Source organism: Microcebus murinus, chromosome 7 (genome assembly GCF_040939455.1).
Source record: "Microcebus murinus isolate Inina chromosome 7, M.murinus_Inina_mat1.0, whole genome shotgun sequence".
Taxonomy (NCBI): Eukaryota; Metazoa; Chordata; class Mammalia; order Primates; family Cheirogaleidae; genus Microcebus; species Microcebus murinus.
The window spans coordinates 24,402,199-24,416,767 of NC_134110.1; the positions used below are offsets into that span (position 1 = coordinate 24,402,199).

At 39.4% G+C, this 14,569-nt stretch overlaps 1 protein-coding gene across 2 annotated transcripts in view; it reads right to left on the minus strand.

Annotated features, from left to right (window-relative positions):
* Nucleotides 1-1,871: 1,871 nt before the first annotated feature.
* Nucleotides 1,872-14,569, minus strand: part of TUBGCP5 (tubulin gamma complex component 5) — a 44,437-nt gene continuing 31,739 nt past the window's right edge. Inside the window, exons 15-23 of one of the 2 annotated variants that reach the window (XM_012760262.2) lie at nt 13,825-14,013; nt 12,192-12,374; nt 10,262-10,346; nt 10,039-10,159; nt 9,392-9,570; nt 7,380-7,505; nt 6,343-6,431; nt 3,289-3,389; nt 1,872-2,241 (exon numbers count right to left, since the gene is read on the minus strand). In XM_012760262.2, coding sequence (XP_012615716.1) covers nt 2,195-2,241; nt 3,289-3,389; nt 6,343-6,431; nt 7,380-7,505; nt 9,392-9,570; nt 10,039-10,159; nt 10,262-10,346; nt 12,192-12,374; nt 13,825-14,013 — 1,120 coding nt within the window. In that variant the 3' untranslated portion in view covers nt 1,872-2,194. The remainder of the gene's footprint in view (nt 2,242-3,288; nt 3,390-6,342; nt 6,432-7,379; nt 7,506-9,391; nt 9,571-10,038; nt 10,160-10,261; nt 10,347-12,191; nt 12,375-13,824; nt 14,014-14,569) is intronic. The other variant, XM_012760261.3, reaches the window with a different exon arrangement.

Consider the following 14,569-nt stretch of genomic DNA (forward strand, 5'->3'; position numbering starts at 1 on the left):
CTACTGGCTGTCCCAGGCCTCCCCTGCAGATGGCAGATCACAGGCCTTCTCATTTTTTTATTTTTTGAGACAGAGTCTCACTCTGTTACCTTGGCTAGAGTGCTGTGGCATTAGCCTAGCTCACAGCAACCTCAAACTTGTGGGCTCATGAGATCCTCCTGCCTCAGCCTCCTGAGTAGCTGGGACTGCAGGCATGTGCCACCATGCCTGGCTATTTTTTTTCTATATATTTTTAGTTGTGTAGCTAATTTCTTTCTACTTTTTAGTAGAGATGGGGTCTCACTCTTGCTCAGTCTGGTCTCAAACTCCTGACCTCAAGCAATCCTTCCCGCCTTGGCCTCCCACAGTGCTAGGATTACAGGTGTGAGCCACCATGCCTGGCCAGATCATGGGCCTTCTTAGCCCATCACTGTGGGAGCCAATACCTCATAATAAATCTCTTCTGCATCTCTCTCTCTCTATCCCATTGGTTCTATTTCTCTGGAGAACCCTAATACATATGCTAAGAAGTATACAAAGAAAATGTGGAAAAATTAAACAGTAAGCATAATTTATTTAACATATAACTGGTTAGCTATTAAAAACCGCTCAGAATCCTAGCACTCTAGGAGGCCAAGGCGGGCGGATTGCTCGAGGTCAGGAGTTCAAAACCAGCCTGAGCAAGAGCGAGACCTCATCTCTACTATAAAAATAGAAAGAAATCAATTGGCCAACTAATATATATAGAAAAAATTAGCCGGGCATGGTGGCGCATGCCTGTAGTCCCAGCTACTCTGGAGGCTGAGGCAGGAGGATTGCTTGAGCCCAGGAGTTTGAGGTTGCTGTGAGCTAGGCTGATGCCACGGCACTCACTCTAGTCTGGGCAACAAAGTGAGATTCTGTCTCAAAAGAAAAAACAAGGCCGGGCGCTGTGGCTCACGCCTGTAATCCTAGCTCTTGGGAGGCCGAGGCGGGTGGATTGCTCAAGGTCAGGAGTTCAAAACCAGCCTGAGCAAGAGCGAGACCCCGTCTCTACTATAAATAGAAAGAAATCAATTGGCCAACTGATATATATATAAAAAATTAGCCGGGCATGGTGGCACATGCCTGTAGTCCCAGCTACCAGGGAGGCTGAGGCAGAAGGATCGCTCGAGCCCAGGAGTTTGAGGTTGCTGTGAGCTAGGCTGACGCCACGGCACTCACTCTAGCCTGGGCAACAAAAGCGAGACTCTGTCTCCAAAAAAAAAAAAAAAAAAAAAAAAAACTGCTCAGAAATATCAGACAAAAGTATGTATCAATAGTTGGTTCTGGCCGGGCGCGGTGGCTCACGCCTGTAATCCTAGCACTCTGGGAGGCCGAGGCGGGCGGATTGCTCAAGGTCAGGAGTTCAAAACCAGCCTGAGCGAGACCCCGTCTCTACCATAAAAATAGAAAGAATTTAATTGGCCAACTAATATATATAATATAAAAATCAGCCGGGCATGGTGGCTCGTGCCTGTAGTCCCAGCTACTCGGGAGGCTGAGGCAGGAGGATTGCTTGAGCCCAGGAGTCTGAGGTTGCTGTGAGCTAGGCTGACGCCACGGCACTCACTCTAGCCTAGGCAAGAAAGCGAGACTCTGTCTCAAAAAAGAAAAAAAAAAAAAAAAAAAAAAAAAAAAAAAAAAAAAAAAAAAAAAAAATAGTTGGTTCTAAGTGAGGTTGGCTTTTTACATTCATTGATATTGGCTGAAGCTACTTTCAATTTTCGAACTTCCCAGGCACATAAAAAACAAACACTTCTAGGACAGGCAAATCTAAGACAACTTTTAGGGAAGACAACATGTAAAACTCAATATAAAAAACTTCTGTGACTGAAGTACAGCAGCAAAAGGAGAACAAAAGAGTTTTAAGTGTTTTAATTTATTTTTAATACCAATAATTACATTTTCAAACATGATATAATTTACATTTAAATGTATCAATACCATAAATCTATATCTTACAGCAGGAAATATAAGAGAAAACAGCCTATATACACTTGCATTATTTACATAATTTTATATACATAACCCTATACATTACCCAATAATTTTCAGAGAAAATAACTACAATCCATTTGCCTAGGTTGTGGGTAAGTTTTTAAAATGAACCAAAATAAAAAGATTTCCACTTTTCAGCTGCAAATGGTAGAATGAATAAAGATGAAGTCTGAGATTTTTATTATACTGGAGATATTTAACTTTGTTCCATGCCAGCCATGAGTGATAGTGCTAGAGATTCCACTGTGGGAAGAATAAAAACAAGGTTAAAAAAAAGATCTAAATATTTTTTAAATGTTTGAATAAGGCTTTAATAAATTCAAATTATATTTAAACATATGTTCTATTTTTCATTAAAAATAGATCATTTTAAATAAAAACTGATCATTTTAAATATATAATAAAAATGACTACTTTCATTTATTAAATACAAATGGAAAAAGTATGATTTATTCTATTTCAAATAATTTTAATTTTGAAAACAAAAAACTCTAGGCATTTCACTGAACAAATAAATCACACCTGTCCCATAAGTCATTATGGAATCATCAGGAGTCATTTCATAACAAAGTGCCACATCATTCTAACCCATGAATGGAAATCTCTTGCCTAACACCCAATGCAAAAATGGACAAATGCATTAATGACTCCACTAACACTATTCTAACAGTATTTTTTAAATGTTCAGTTATGCTTAATAATTATATTACAATTTGAATATGCAGAAATGGAACAGATTAACTATATACTTTACCAAAAATCATCAGGCAAAAAGTTACTACTTAGCTCTTTATTTCTGTAGATTACATGGCTGTCTTCTCCCCATGCCCCCCGCCCCCAGACCTCTCTGCCTACTTCACACACTGAGTTCTGAACTATCAGGTACACATTTCCTTGTGATAAGAGGCAGCCTTGGGAGTTTTTTAAAATTGCTAAAAACAAAAATCAAAACCAAACCTATGTTTTCAAAAGAAATAGTTACAAAAATTACATGATAGTAAAGTGTGACAGAAATCTATTCTGTCATCTGCTTTAATGTTAGTTTTAGAAATCTAGTATAATAAACGGTATATCAGAAAGTAAGATCTTTAATTTTAGTGCTTTAATTTGATACTCACTCACCTCACTGTAATTCTGAAAAAAGAATTCAAAGTGTGGCACAACTGCTATGGGACTTTTCAGTTTTGAAAATGGTGAGAAATTCTAATTCTTCATGCAATCAGTAACAAAACAATGACACACAGACTAAGCTACAAGAAAATATACAATATTTTAACATGATATACTCACAATGGGGAAAAGATCCTCTACAGACAGCCTTGTTTAAAATGGTAACAAGAAACATATGGCAGTTTTTAAAATCAGACTCCATTTTCTCTATAGATTCCATTCTAGGAAAAAAAGTGCATTTCAATTTAAGTAAGTGCATAAGGGGTTAGTATCAGGTTATTAGGTATGAAATGTCTGATCACCTTAAATACTAAGTTTGGTAGTTGATATCTAAGACATTTCACTTTGACACTTATTTTATTTTTATTGTAAAGGTACATACTCATTCTTTCAAACGCACGTTTAGACTTGTGATTATATTCCAAGTTATTTTTTTGGGGGAAAAATTTTTGTACAATCATAGATAAGTAAAAAAATGTGTATTACTTTCAAATATGAGCTCTGTCATCAATACAACACAGCTCAAAATATTAACAAAGAGTTTAGAAAGATGTGGCTAATGAACACACAGTACGTTGATGGTTTTAAAAGTTCCATTCTGGTAATTTTATTCTTAAAAATGAGTCACGTGGACAACCTGAGACCAAGGGGTATAATGGTAAACTAAGAACTGTAGTGGAAGTGAATCTATCTCAACCTACAACAAGGTTTGATATTACTCTTCCAACAATGTTAGACCATTTAAAACAAATTGATAAGGCAAAGCAGCTGGATACATGAGTACTACATAAATTAAACAAATGTCAAAAGAAAAAACTGTCTTGAAGCTTGCCTTTCTTTGCTGTCATGACATAAAGGCAATCCATTTCTATACCGTATTGTTAAGTGTGATTAAAAACAGATTCTTTTTGACAATCACAAGCATTCTGCACAATGACTGGATAAAGTGCTGAAACAAGTCCAAAACCAAATATCCATCGAAAAAAGCTAATGATGTCTGTTTGGTGGTCCAGCACCGGTATTATCCACTACAACTTTGTGAAACCTTGTCAATCAATTACAGCGACTGTCTATGTAACCAGCTGGATGAAATGATGAAGATGCTTGCGATTTAACAGCTGAGATTGGTCAACAGAGACAGGCCAATCCTCTTACAAGACAATGCTCATCCATATGTCGCACAAACAATGCTACTCAAACAAAAAGCCCTAAAATTTGAAATTATTTAATAAAAGTCCCCCCTCTTTTTTAAAAAAAGGGAAATGTCACACACATGCAAGAGAGAACTTCATAGCAGGCTTCCACGGCCCAGCACCAAGCCTTCGCTGGCACCCATGCCAGGTACCAGGCTTACCACCCCTCAATCCCACCACAGTATTTAGAAACAAATTTGAGATATCAGAACATTTCAGTTACAAATATTTCATAAGTATAAATGTATACTTTAAATATAAAGATTCCTTTCAAAACATAGCCACAATACCATTTCCTTAAAAATAATGCTTTTTCAATGTCATCAAATGATCAATTGGTATTCAAGCAAATTTCACATAGCTTCCACAATTTTTCACTTTTGTGCTTCTGCTTTTTTTTTTTATTATTTTTTTGAGTATCAAAAAGGATTCTGTTGCCTGGGCTAGAGTGCCATGGCGTCAGCCTAACTCAAAGCAACCTCAGACTCCTGGGCTCAAGCAATCTTCTTGCCATAGCCTCCCAAGTAGCTGGGACTACAGGTGTGTGCCACCGTGCACGGCTAATTTTTTCTATTTTTAGTTGTCCAGCTAATTTCTTTCTATTTTAGTAGAAACGGGGACTTGCTCTTGCTGAGGCTGGTCTCAAACTCTTGACCTCAAGCGATCCTCCCGCCTTGGCCTGCCAGAGTGCTAGGATTATAGGTGTGAGCCACCATGCCCAGCCCACTTTTCTGCTTTAAGTCTGAATCAGGATCAATGAACTTTCATAAACTGTAGTGCTTGATATTCTTCTTAAGTCCCCTCACACCCTGCTTTTTCCTCACAATTTATTTGTAGAAGAAAGTGGAAGAGTTCAATTTTAGCAAAGCGTATGTGCAGTGTTATTTTCTCCTCCACTCCACAGTGACACATAAAGCAAAATTATTTTACAACTTTGAGACAGCAATAACAAAACAAGTAAGACTTCTATTTCCATGCTTGCAATTATTTTTACCTACTGTCTTAGTTTGTTTATTTAGAGTATAGACAGAGGTTAAGACTTTGAATTACACCAGCACAATAATGAACTCTCATCTCTTCACCAATACGGACTAAGTACAAACTACTAACAGCCTGGTCAACCAGACATGTACTTTTATTCAGGAAAGTAATAGCAGAATTATCACTGCATTCATTTTATAAACAGGACAGGGACAAAATATTGAGCTATACATTTGAGTTAACAGTAGAGGATGGGCCTTGCTGGACAGGAAGAGCTCCTGGGTCCTCAACTGTCCCTTGACTTCAGGGCATTTGCCTTTCTATTAATATATGACACATGTGAATAACAAACACTCTAAGTTATACAATATCTTTTAAGGCTCATCTAAGATACAATTTTGGATTACAATCCAGCATGACGTCCAGAATTTGCTTTAAAATAATTCGGCAAATGTGAGTGGGGGTGGATGGCAGACACGGCACAGCCGGCCCTCACTGACACTGCTGAAGCAGGGTGATGGGTGCGTGGGTTTTGCTATGCTGGTCTCCCCATTTCTGTAGATGACTGAAGGTCTCCATAATAAAAATTTAACAAAACTTATACAATAAAACATGAATATAGTGTAAGAATATTTGTTTGTCCTAATTAAAAGACTAGATTTTTCTTATTATTTTACCTCTCATAAAAGAATAGTATAATTTTTTTCTTTTTGACATGGAATCTTGCTATGTTGCCCAGGCTGGTCTCAAACTCCTGGCCTCAAGTGATCCTTCTGCCTTAGCCTCCCAAGGACCTGGGACCACAGGTGGACACCACTTCACCAAGCTAAGAATTACACAAAACTTGATGCTGTCTAGTTTTAGTGAATAAATTCAATTCTTCTTAAATATAGTGGTTATGATGTATTACCAGGATAACAAAAGCCTCCTTGAATGAAGGCAGTTAAAAAAGAAGCTAAAAATGGTTACAACATAGAGGCTTCTTGAGCTACATACTTACCGCCAAGCCCCCAGGCCTGCATGCCAACCATCTGCAAACATGAGAGCCAAGTTCAACACTTTCATGATAGCTTCTTTCACAAAGCTGACCTGGAGAACAAAGTTACAGTCAGAACACAGACTCTGTAACTAAGTTTGGACACTGACACCAACATTTTTACCTAATTTAAATGAGTCACAGAAAAAGTGCATCAGCACAGAGACTACATTCTATATGTATAAAGAAGGGTGCTAGGCTCTGAACCAAGCCCACCTGGGTTTGGGTCCATGTATTTACTATGCACAGGATACGGGTGGCATCAGCAGTACAGTCAAACCAACATAGCAAGTTACCATTTTCCTGGGATGGCCATTTAAATTCACCAATGAAACTGGGACAGGTAATTCCAATGGCTGCAATATTATATAATTGCATATATTCACACTAAGCTGAATGCACGATTACTCCACAACTGCAGACAACTGAATTCAAGTATAACACAACTCAGCTGTCAAAACAGAGTTCTCGTGTTTCTCTTAGATGTAATTTCCAGTAACAGGGAGCTCATTTGCAACCTCATTTGATCTAGTTCTTCCTTAAAGAATATTCTGCAGGGCTGGGCACTGTGGCTCACACCTGTAATCCTAGCATTCTGGGAGGCCAAGGCGGGAGGATTGCTCAAGGTCAGGAGTTCGAAACCAGCCTGAGCAAGAGCAAGACCCCCGTCTCTACTAAAAATAGGAAAAAATTAATTGGCCAACTAAAAATATATAGAAAAAACTAGTCAGGCATGGTGGTGCATGCCTGTAGTCCCAGCTATTCAGGAGGCTGAGGCAGAAGGACTGCTTGAGCCCAGGAGATTGAGGTTGCTGTGAGCTAGGCTGATGCCACGGCACTCTAGCCCGGGCAACAGAGTGAGACTCTGTCTCAAAAAAAAAAAGAAATATTCTGCAGGACAGAAGCTTCATAATCACGAAATCCAAAGCTGGCAGACAGCCCCACACGCCCAGCTTCCCTCCTGCCTCCCTGGCCACATTTACAGGAGAAATCTCACATACCTTTTCTCTCAGCAGACATCGATCATGGATGGTTGACAAATACCTATAGTGAATTTTAATCAATTGATCTAAATCCTTGGCTTCCTCGACTTGATGTTGAAACTCCAGCCCTGTACTGTGCAGAATCTTGGAAGAGAAAGATGAAAAGCTTAAGTCAGAAGACTTCTTTGAGGACTCTTGTGCTGCACACAAAATTTTTTACCAACCTCTCAAGTTCTTCCTTCAATAATCACATCTGTAAAGTTTCATGAAGTACCATTCTTTGCAGGCCAACTGGATGTGTTCTGATCCTAAGAGGACAGTGGGCCAGTCCCATAGGACACCCACTTACCAGGGAATAAATGCCCAACTTCGGACTAACAGATTTTCTAGGGGAAGGGACAAATACATCAAACTGTATAGAAGATGCACTGATTTAAAAAAATTATCAGGTAAATGTGTTATAAATGTAAGTATTATTTTTATTTTATTAATTAATTAATTTATTTTTTGAGATAGAGTCTAACTTTGTTGTCCAGGCTACAGTGAGTGCTGTGGCGTCAGCCTAGCTCACAGCAACCTCAAACTTCTGGGCTCAAGCAATCCTACTGCCTCAGCCTCCTGAGTAGCTGGGACTACAGGCATGAGCCACCATGCCTGGCTAATTTTTTCTGTATTAGTTAGCCAATGAATTTCTTTCTATTTATAGTAGAGACGGGGTCTTGCTCTTGCTTAGGCTGGTTTCGAACTCCTGACCTCGAGCAATCCTCCCGCCTCGTCCTCCCAGAGTGCTAGGATTACAGGCGTGAGCCACCACACCCGGCCTGTAAGTATTATTTTTATAATACAAATAATTACAATATACTTATATGTTTTTATAAGTTCCATTTTTCATATATTGGTCTTTCTCTAAAAGAAGCACAGATGTTCTTCAAATAAAAAACAGAAAACTAGGAAGAAACTTAAACTCCTATCAGTTACTCTTAACAACTAAGGCCGTAGGACCAGCCCTGTGAAGGCCGGTAATACAGTCAGAGGAGCACAACAGCACATCTGCCATACCCTTCCTGCCTAACACACAGGCCTCAGGGGTCACTTCATCCAAACGAGAAGGGTCTTTGAACTCACACACCAGAATGGGTATGAATGAGGGGGTTTCTAAATTTTAAACCACAAATGAGTACTGTCCTCTGATAATACTGCTCATGCTCAAATATCTGAATTCCTCTTTCAGAACTTCCTCTAGAAGTGGTTTTAAGACGTATAAGAAAAGCAGTTTCATTTACTTTATAGTGACTTACTTCTTGTTTTTAAGAAAAAAAAGTATATAATCAGCTGCATCTTCCTCCCTCACACCACACTAGCCTGAGAATTATGGCTGTTATTAAAATACTGAAGCCATTTTCTAGGGACAGCTGTCACCACTGATGAAATTTAAAGGACTATGCAGCAAGTTCTGAAGACAATTTTGAAAGGGGAGCTGCAGCTGCACCAACGGGCCACTGGAGAGGAGAGACAATTGTCTCTGAGTACACAAATTCTGGTATGTTTAAAAAAACATTTTCCCCACTGCCATGTTATTTTTTTTTTTTTTTTTTTTTTGAGACAGAGTCTCACTTTGTTGCCCGGGCTAGAGTGAGTGCCGTGGCGTCAGCCTAGCTCACAGCAACCTCAAACTCCTGGGCTCGAGTGATCCTTCTGCCTCAGCCTCCCAGGTAGCTGGGACTACAGGCATGCGCCACCATGCCCGGCTAATTTTTTTTATATATATATCAGTTGGCCAATTAATTTCTTTCTATTTATAGTAGAGACAGGGTCTCGCTCAGGCTGGTTTTGAACTCCTGACCTTGAGCAATCCGCCCGCCTCGGCCTCCCAAGAGCTAGGATTACAGGCGTGAGCCACAGCGCCCGGCCTGCCATGTTATTTTATGATCGAATTTGTTGTATGTTCCATTTGCACAATCTGTAAGTATTTTGTGGATTCCACTGTATAAATAAAGTGACAGAACTAAGGTGGAAGGGTAGACACAAACCCTGGTCATGATGTAGTTGTGTAAGCTGTTCACAAAATGCATGAGCTTCACTCTTAAGAGGAACATCCGATGAATCTGCTGTCTTACTGGTTCTTTTTGTGGTCCAAACTGAGCAGCTATGTCTTGTTCATGCAGAAGGCCTTCTTTAAGTTGTGGTTGTTCAGCAGTACTAACCAGCTCTATAAAAGATTGAAAGAACAAAGTGGGTGGGAAGAGCAACTGCACCATCACACGGGGTGGGAGCTCTGAGGAGCACAGCAGCCCTGCAGAAAGCACTGACACAGGCACAGCAGGGACCAGACTGCAATGCCTTTAGAAGGCAAAGCATGAAAAGTTCCCTGTATCACTTTTGTTATCACTGTCATAAAATAGGTAAAAGTCCCATTAACTTGTCACTAGAAATTTTTGCATAACCCAAGAAGAATATTTATTCTGGCTACATTCCTAATCAAGTTGTTGCACTTTGGATCAAATGTACATACAACTTCTTGATATCTGATTCAGATACTTGATGTTTCTAAAACTGTTGCTATAATACTCTTCATTTTGGCATTTGCATACACAGAAAAAAACAATCAAATACCAACAACCTCTTTTTCTCAGGGCTAAAATTAAATTACAATTTATCTGCTGAATACAAATCTTACCACCAAATAGTAAAACATCCAGACTATATTTTGCCCACTTTATTTGTAATAAGAGAAGGAACACTTGATTGTAAATTTTTTGACATTCTGAACTTATAACAATGTCTACAGGCCATGGGACCTATGAAAACAAAAACAGAAAATTAGAATAAAAAGTAACCATTACTTGATTGTTTCAATTTTAATAGAAAATAATGTTTGTACAAAGAATATCAGCATATACCTTGTAGCTCAGGGTCAGACCATCTAAGGTATGAACAGGTAGTTTCTTCTTAGCTGTGTCAACATTTTCAAAAGATATAGATAGACTAAATAAAAGAAATTTCAGTTTTAGTTTGTGAAAGTTCTATGTCATATAGAAATGTTCCTTTAAAATAACAACTAGTATTTTAACATTTATTTACATAATATTCCAAAAAAGATACTGTTATTTCATAAAAGGAATGCAAATTTCCAACAAATGTATATTTTCTAACATATACTCTAGAGCAGAAAATTGGTTTTAGAAATAAGGGGAGAGGGAAAACTTCTAAATAATGAGTTTAGTTATAAAAGAGTTACTTAACAATGGTAATAAGTTAATTGGGAAAAAAAGATGGAAGTTGGAGAAGAAAATATAATGGTAATAGGCCAGGAGCTTAATTCTGGTAAAATTTAGGCAACAGGCTTAGCGAAGCCCGTGCTTAGGACTGGGGTTGGGGGAGGATGAGAATATCATGTGAGGTGAGCAACGCTCATGAGTTTAGCACCTTCTCGAGCACCACTGGGATGAGATGCGGCCTCCTGCAGCAAAGGTGTCAGGCACTGCTTTATCTATGGGTTCCTGAGATGGGTTGAATGACTCTCAAGAGAAAGAAAGCAACTAACACGTACATGGAAATGTTCGTGTGCCAGGCACCGAAAGTGTCCTTGTCTCAGTTAATCCTCACAACAGTCCCATCAGTGGTTACTGAGAAATAAGCCAACTCTCCCAGTCACAGAGGTGCTAGGAGAGGATACCTGGATGCACACTACGGAAGATGCAAAGTGAGGGGTTAACCTTAAGCCAGAGCTGTAAAGGGCAGTGTGTGATTATGAATTAGCTGATTTGTTCCAAGGCAGAGACACTAGTCAGAATTTTTTTTTTAGCTCTTAACAGTCTGATACATCTGCATTCACTCAGTGCTCAAGAGGCATCTGCTAAATACTTTGTCAGGTACTAGAGTGATAGAGAACTGATCTTTCCTCCCTTCTGGAACTCCCAGCCCAGTGCAGATACATGAAGACATGGAGCATGCAGACCACTGCGACCCGGCAACAGAAGAGTATGTCATTGGGGGTGGGGGAAAGAGGGGGCAGAACAACACTTGGGGAACCCAGAAAGGTTTCTGAGTCCCTAAAGTGCAAAGTGTAGAGGAGAGAGGATGTGTGTGTGTGTGTGTGTGTGTAAGATACGAGGTTGAAGTGCAAAGTGTAGAGGAGAGGGGGGGAGGGGTGTGTGTGTGTGTGTGTGTGTGTGTGTGTGTGTGAGTGAGTGAGTGATACGAGGTTGGGAAAATGGAGCCAGTGCAAAGTGTAGAGGAGGGGGGTGGGGTGTGTGTGTGTGTGTGTGTGTGTGTGTGTGTGTAAGTAAGATACGAGGTTGGGAAAATGGAGCCAGACAGTGAAAGGCTCTCTCTTTCCTGAGACGAAGCTTAGCCCATCTATTAGGAGGCACCCATGACAAGCCTGAGCATGTGTGGTGGAGGGCAGTGCTGGTGTTCTGCAGTCACTCTGGTGAAGCTGAAGTCCCTTCTGGTGGGAGGGAGCAAGGCTGAGAGCCACAGGCAGTCAGAAGAGCTCTGAGCTAGCCCTGGGAGGGTGGGAAATGGTCCCTAAGAGGCAGGACTGATGAACTTGGCAGCCAGTGATGCATGGGAGCTGAGAGAGGAAGCACAGGCTCCAAGCCCACACGGGAGGCCACTGTACAGTGCAGGATGCAAGGTCCCACCTCGTCTTCTCTCACTTACTGGGAGTCACTTAGCTACTACCCATTACCTCAATTTTCCAATATGAATATTATTAAGACACATAGGGATAGTGTGAGGATGAAATAATATATGTATTTCATAGAAGACTTCATGGTAATGGTTTATTTTATACTAATTTTTAAAAAGGTGCCTTCCATATTTTACCGTGAACTATCTTCAGGATAACGTTGTCCTACTGCTTCTTGGAGTTGGACATTAAGAAAAGACACATTCTGCCAAGTTTCCTTTTCTCTTATTTTATCAAAAATTGATGTGTAGAAGTCATACATGGTATCTCCACCTTCCATTAAGAAAAAATTCCTCATGGCCTGCAAGTACTCTACCAACCTGAATGGAGAGAAAATAACCAACAAGAAGATCTTTGACATTCATAAGACAGGATTCTGGAACAATGCCAGCTGTTATACCCTGACATTTTAGTAAAACAAGTTAATATTCTATATTTACGAAAATTAGAAATATTAACACCTCTTAAAGACTTTTTTCAATAATAAAAATAGCACATTTTCTTTAAATAATCAGAAAGAAATGTTATCTTTCTATATCATTATAGAAAATAGAAAATTGGGCCAGGCACAGTGGCTCATGCCTATAATTCCAGCACTTTAGGAGGCTGAGGCAGGCGTATCGCTTGAGATCAGGAGTTCAAGAACAGCCTGAGCAAGAGCAAGACCCCTATCTCTACAAAAAATGGGAAAATTAACAGGGCATGGTGGTGCATGCCAGTAGTCCCAGCTACTCAGGAGGCTTAGCCAGGAGGATCACTTGAGCCCAGGAATTGAGGTTGCAATGAGCTATGATGACACCACTGCACTCTATCCTAGGAAACAGAGCAAGACCCTGTCTCAAAAAAAAAAAAGAAAGAAAGAAGGAAGGAAAGAAAAGAAACAGGAAATTGGGCAGTCACAAAAATGTAACAACAACAAAAAATTAATCCAAATCCCACCACGCATGAATTCCTATAGCTAATATTTAGAGTATTTCTTTCTAGTATTTTTTATGCATTTAAAAAAATATAGTTCTACCATATTATATATCCTACTGTTTAATGAAAATAATTTTTATGAACTTTACAAAATTCATACATGGATACAGATATGCCATATTTATTCCATTTATGGATATGCCATAGTTTAAAGAACTAGCATCTATTACTAAGTAATTTCATGTTTTTCATTCTAATAAAAAAACTTTGTGATGGGCATTTTTGTGTGATAAACTTTTTTTGCATTTCTTTTGAGATAGATTCTCAGAAATAAACAAAATTTCACAACAGTTATGAAAATACTAATGGTCAATTATTCCTCTCAAAAAATCATTTACTGAATATCCATTTTCCACTCTAATAAAAACTGACTTGAAATACAGGTTTGTTTTTTTTCATCTTTTTTTTTTTTTCTGAGACAGAGTCTCACTCTGTTGCTGGGCTAGAGTGCCATGGCATCAGCCTAGCTCACAGCAACCTCAAACTCCTGGGCTCAAGCAATCCTTCTGCCTCAGCCTCCCAACTAGCTGGGTCTACAGGCATGCGCCACCATGCCCGGCTAATTTTTTCTATATATTTTTAGTTGGCCAATTAATTTGTTTCTATTTTTAGTAGAGATGGGGTCTTGCTCTTGCTCAGGCTGGTTTCGAACTCCTGACCTTGAGCGATCCACCCGCCTCAGCCTCCCAGAGTGCTAGGAGAAATACAGGTTTTAAAATAATCTTAACAGTTCTTAAAGTATGTACAATCAGCTATTGACTACTTCCAAAAAACTAAATTACTTCTTTTCACCTGTAATCTTTTTTTAGAGTTTGCATGAGATTTCCACAGCAATCTAGATACTGCTTATCAATGTGAGGATAGAGGCAAGATCTCAGTGTTAGTTCAAAAGTCTGGCAAGTCACAGATTCCGACGATCTATCCACACATACATCTCCACCAGCAAACTTCTCGTGAAAGTCACTCTGCTCCAAATACAACCTTCAAGAAAAAAAATGTGAGTTTTCTTTTTATGAGCTACTGTTAACAGAATTCTCTTAAGTCAAAACCCCAGAGTCCCATTTTTTACCTTTAGTCCTAAAATTGCCAACTATTACAGAAAGAGGAAAATCTTTCCCCTCAAATATCCTTTGAGTGAACCAGTCTTTCAGAGTCGTTGGTGCTTCGGGGTCAGGTACTGGAGGAGGTCATCCTAGTTATTAGTGCTGCATACAGCGAATGCTGGCCATCAGACAGTCGGCACTGTGTGGGCATTAACGACTTATTCCACTAGTCCAGGGGTCCTCAAACTTTTTAAATGGGGCCAGTTCAATGTCCCTCAGACTGTTGGAGAGCTGGACTATAGTTTAAAAAAAAACTATGAACAAATCCCTATGCACACTGCACATATCTTATTTTGAAGTAAAAAAACAAATGGGCAAAAACACCCGCATGTGGCCCGTGGGCTGTAGTTTGAGGACGCCTGCACTAGTCTAAGCATCTAAAAGCATCTTAAGCCCAAGACATGTTTTATGCCAAGGGAGATCCCGACTGAATA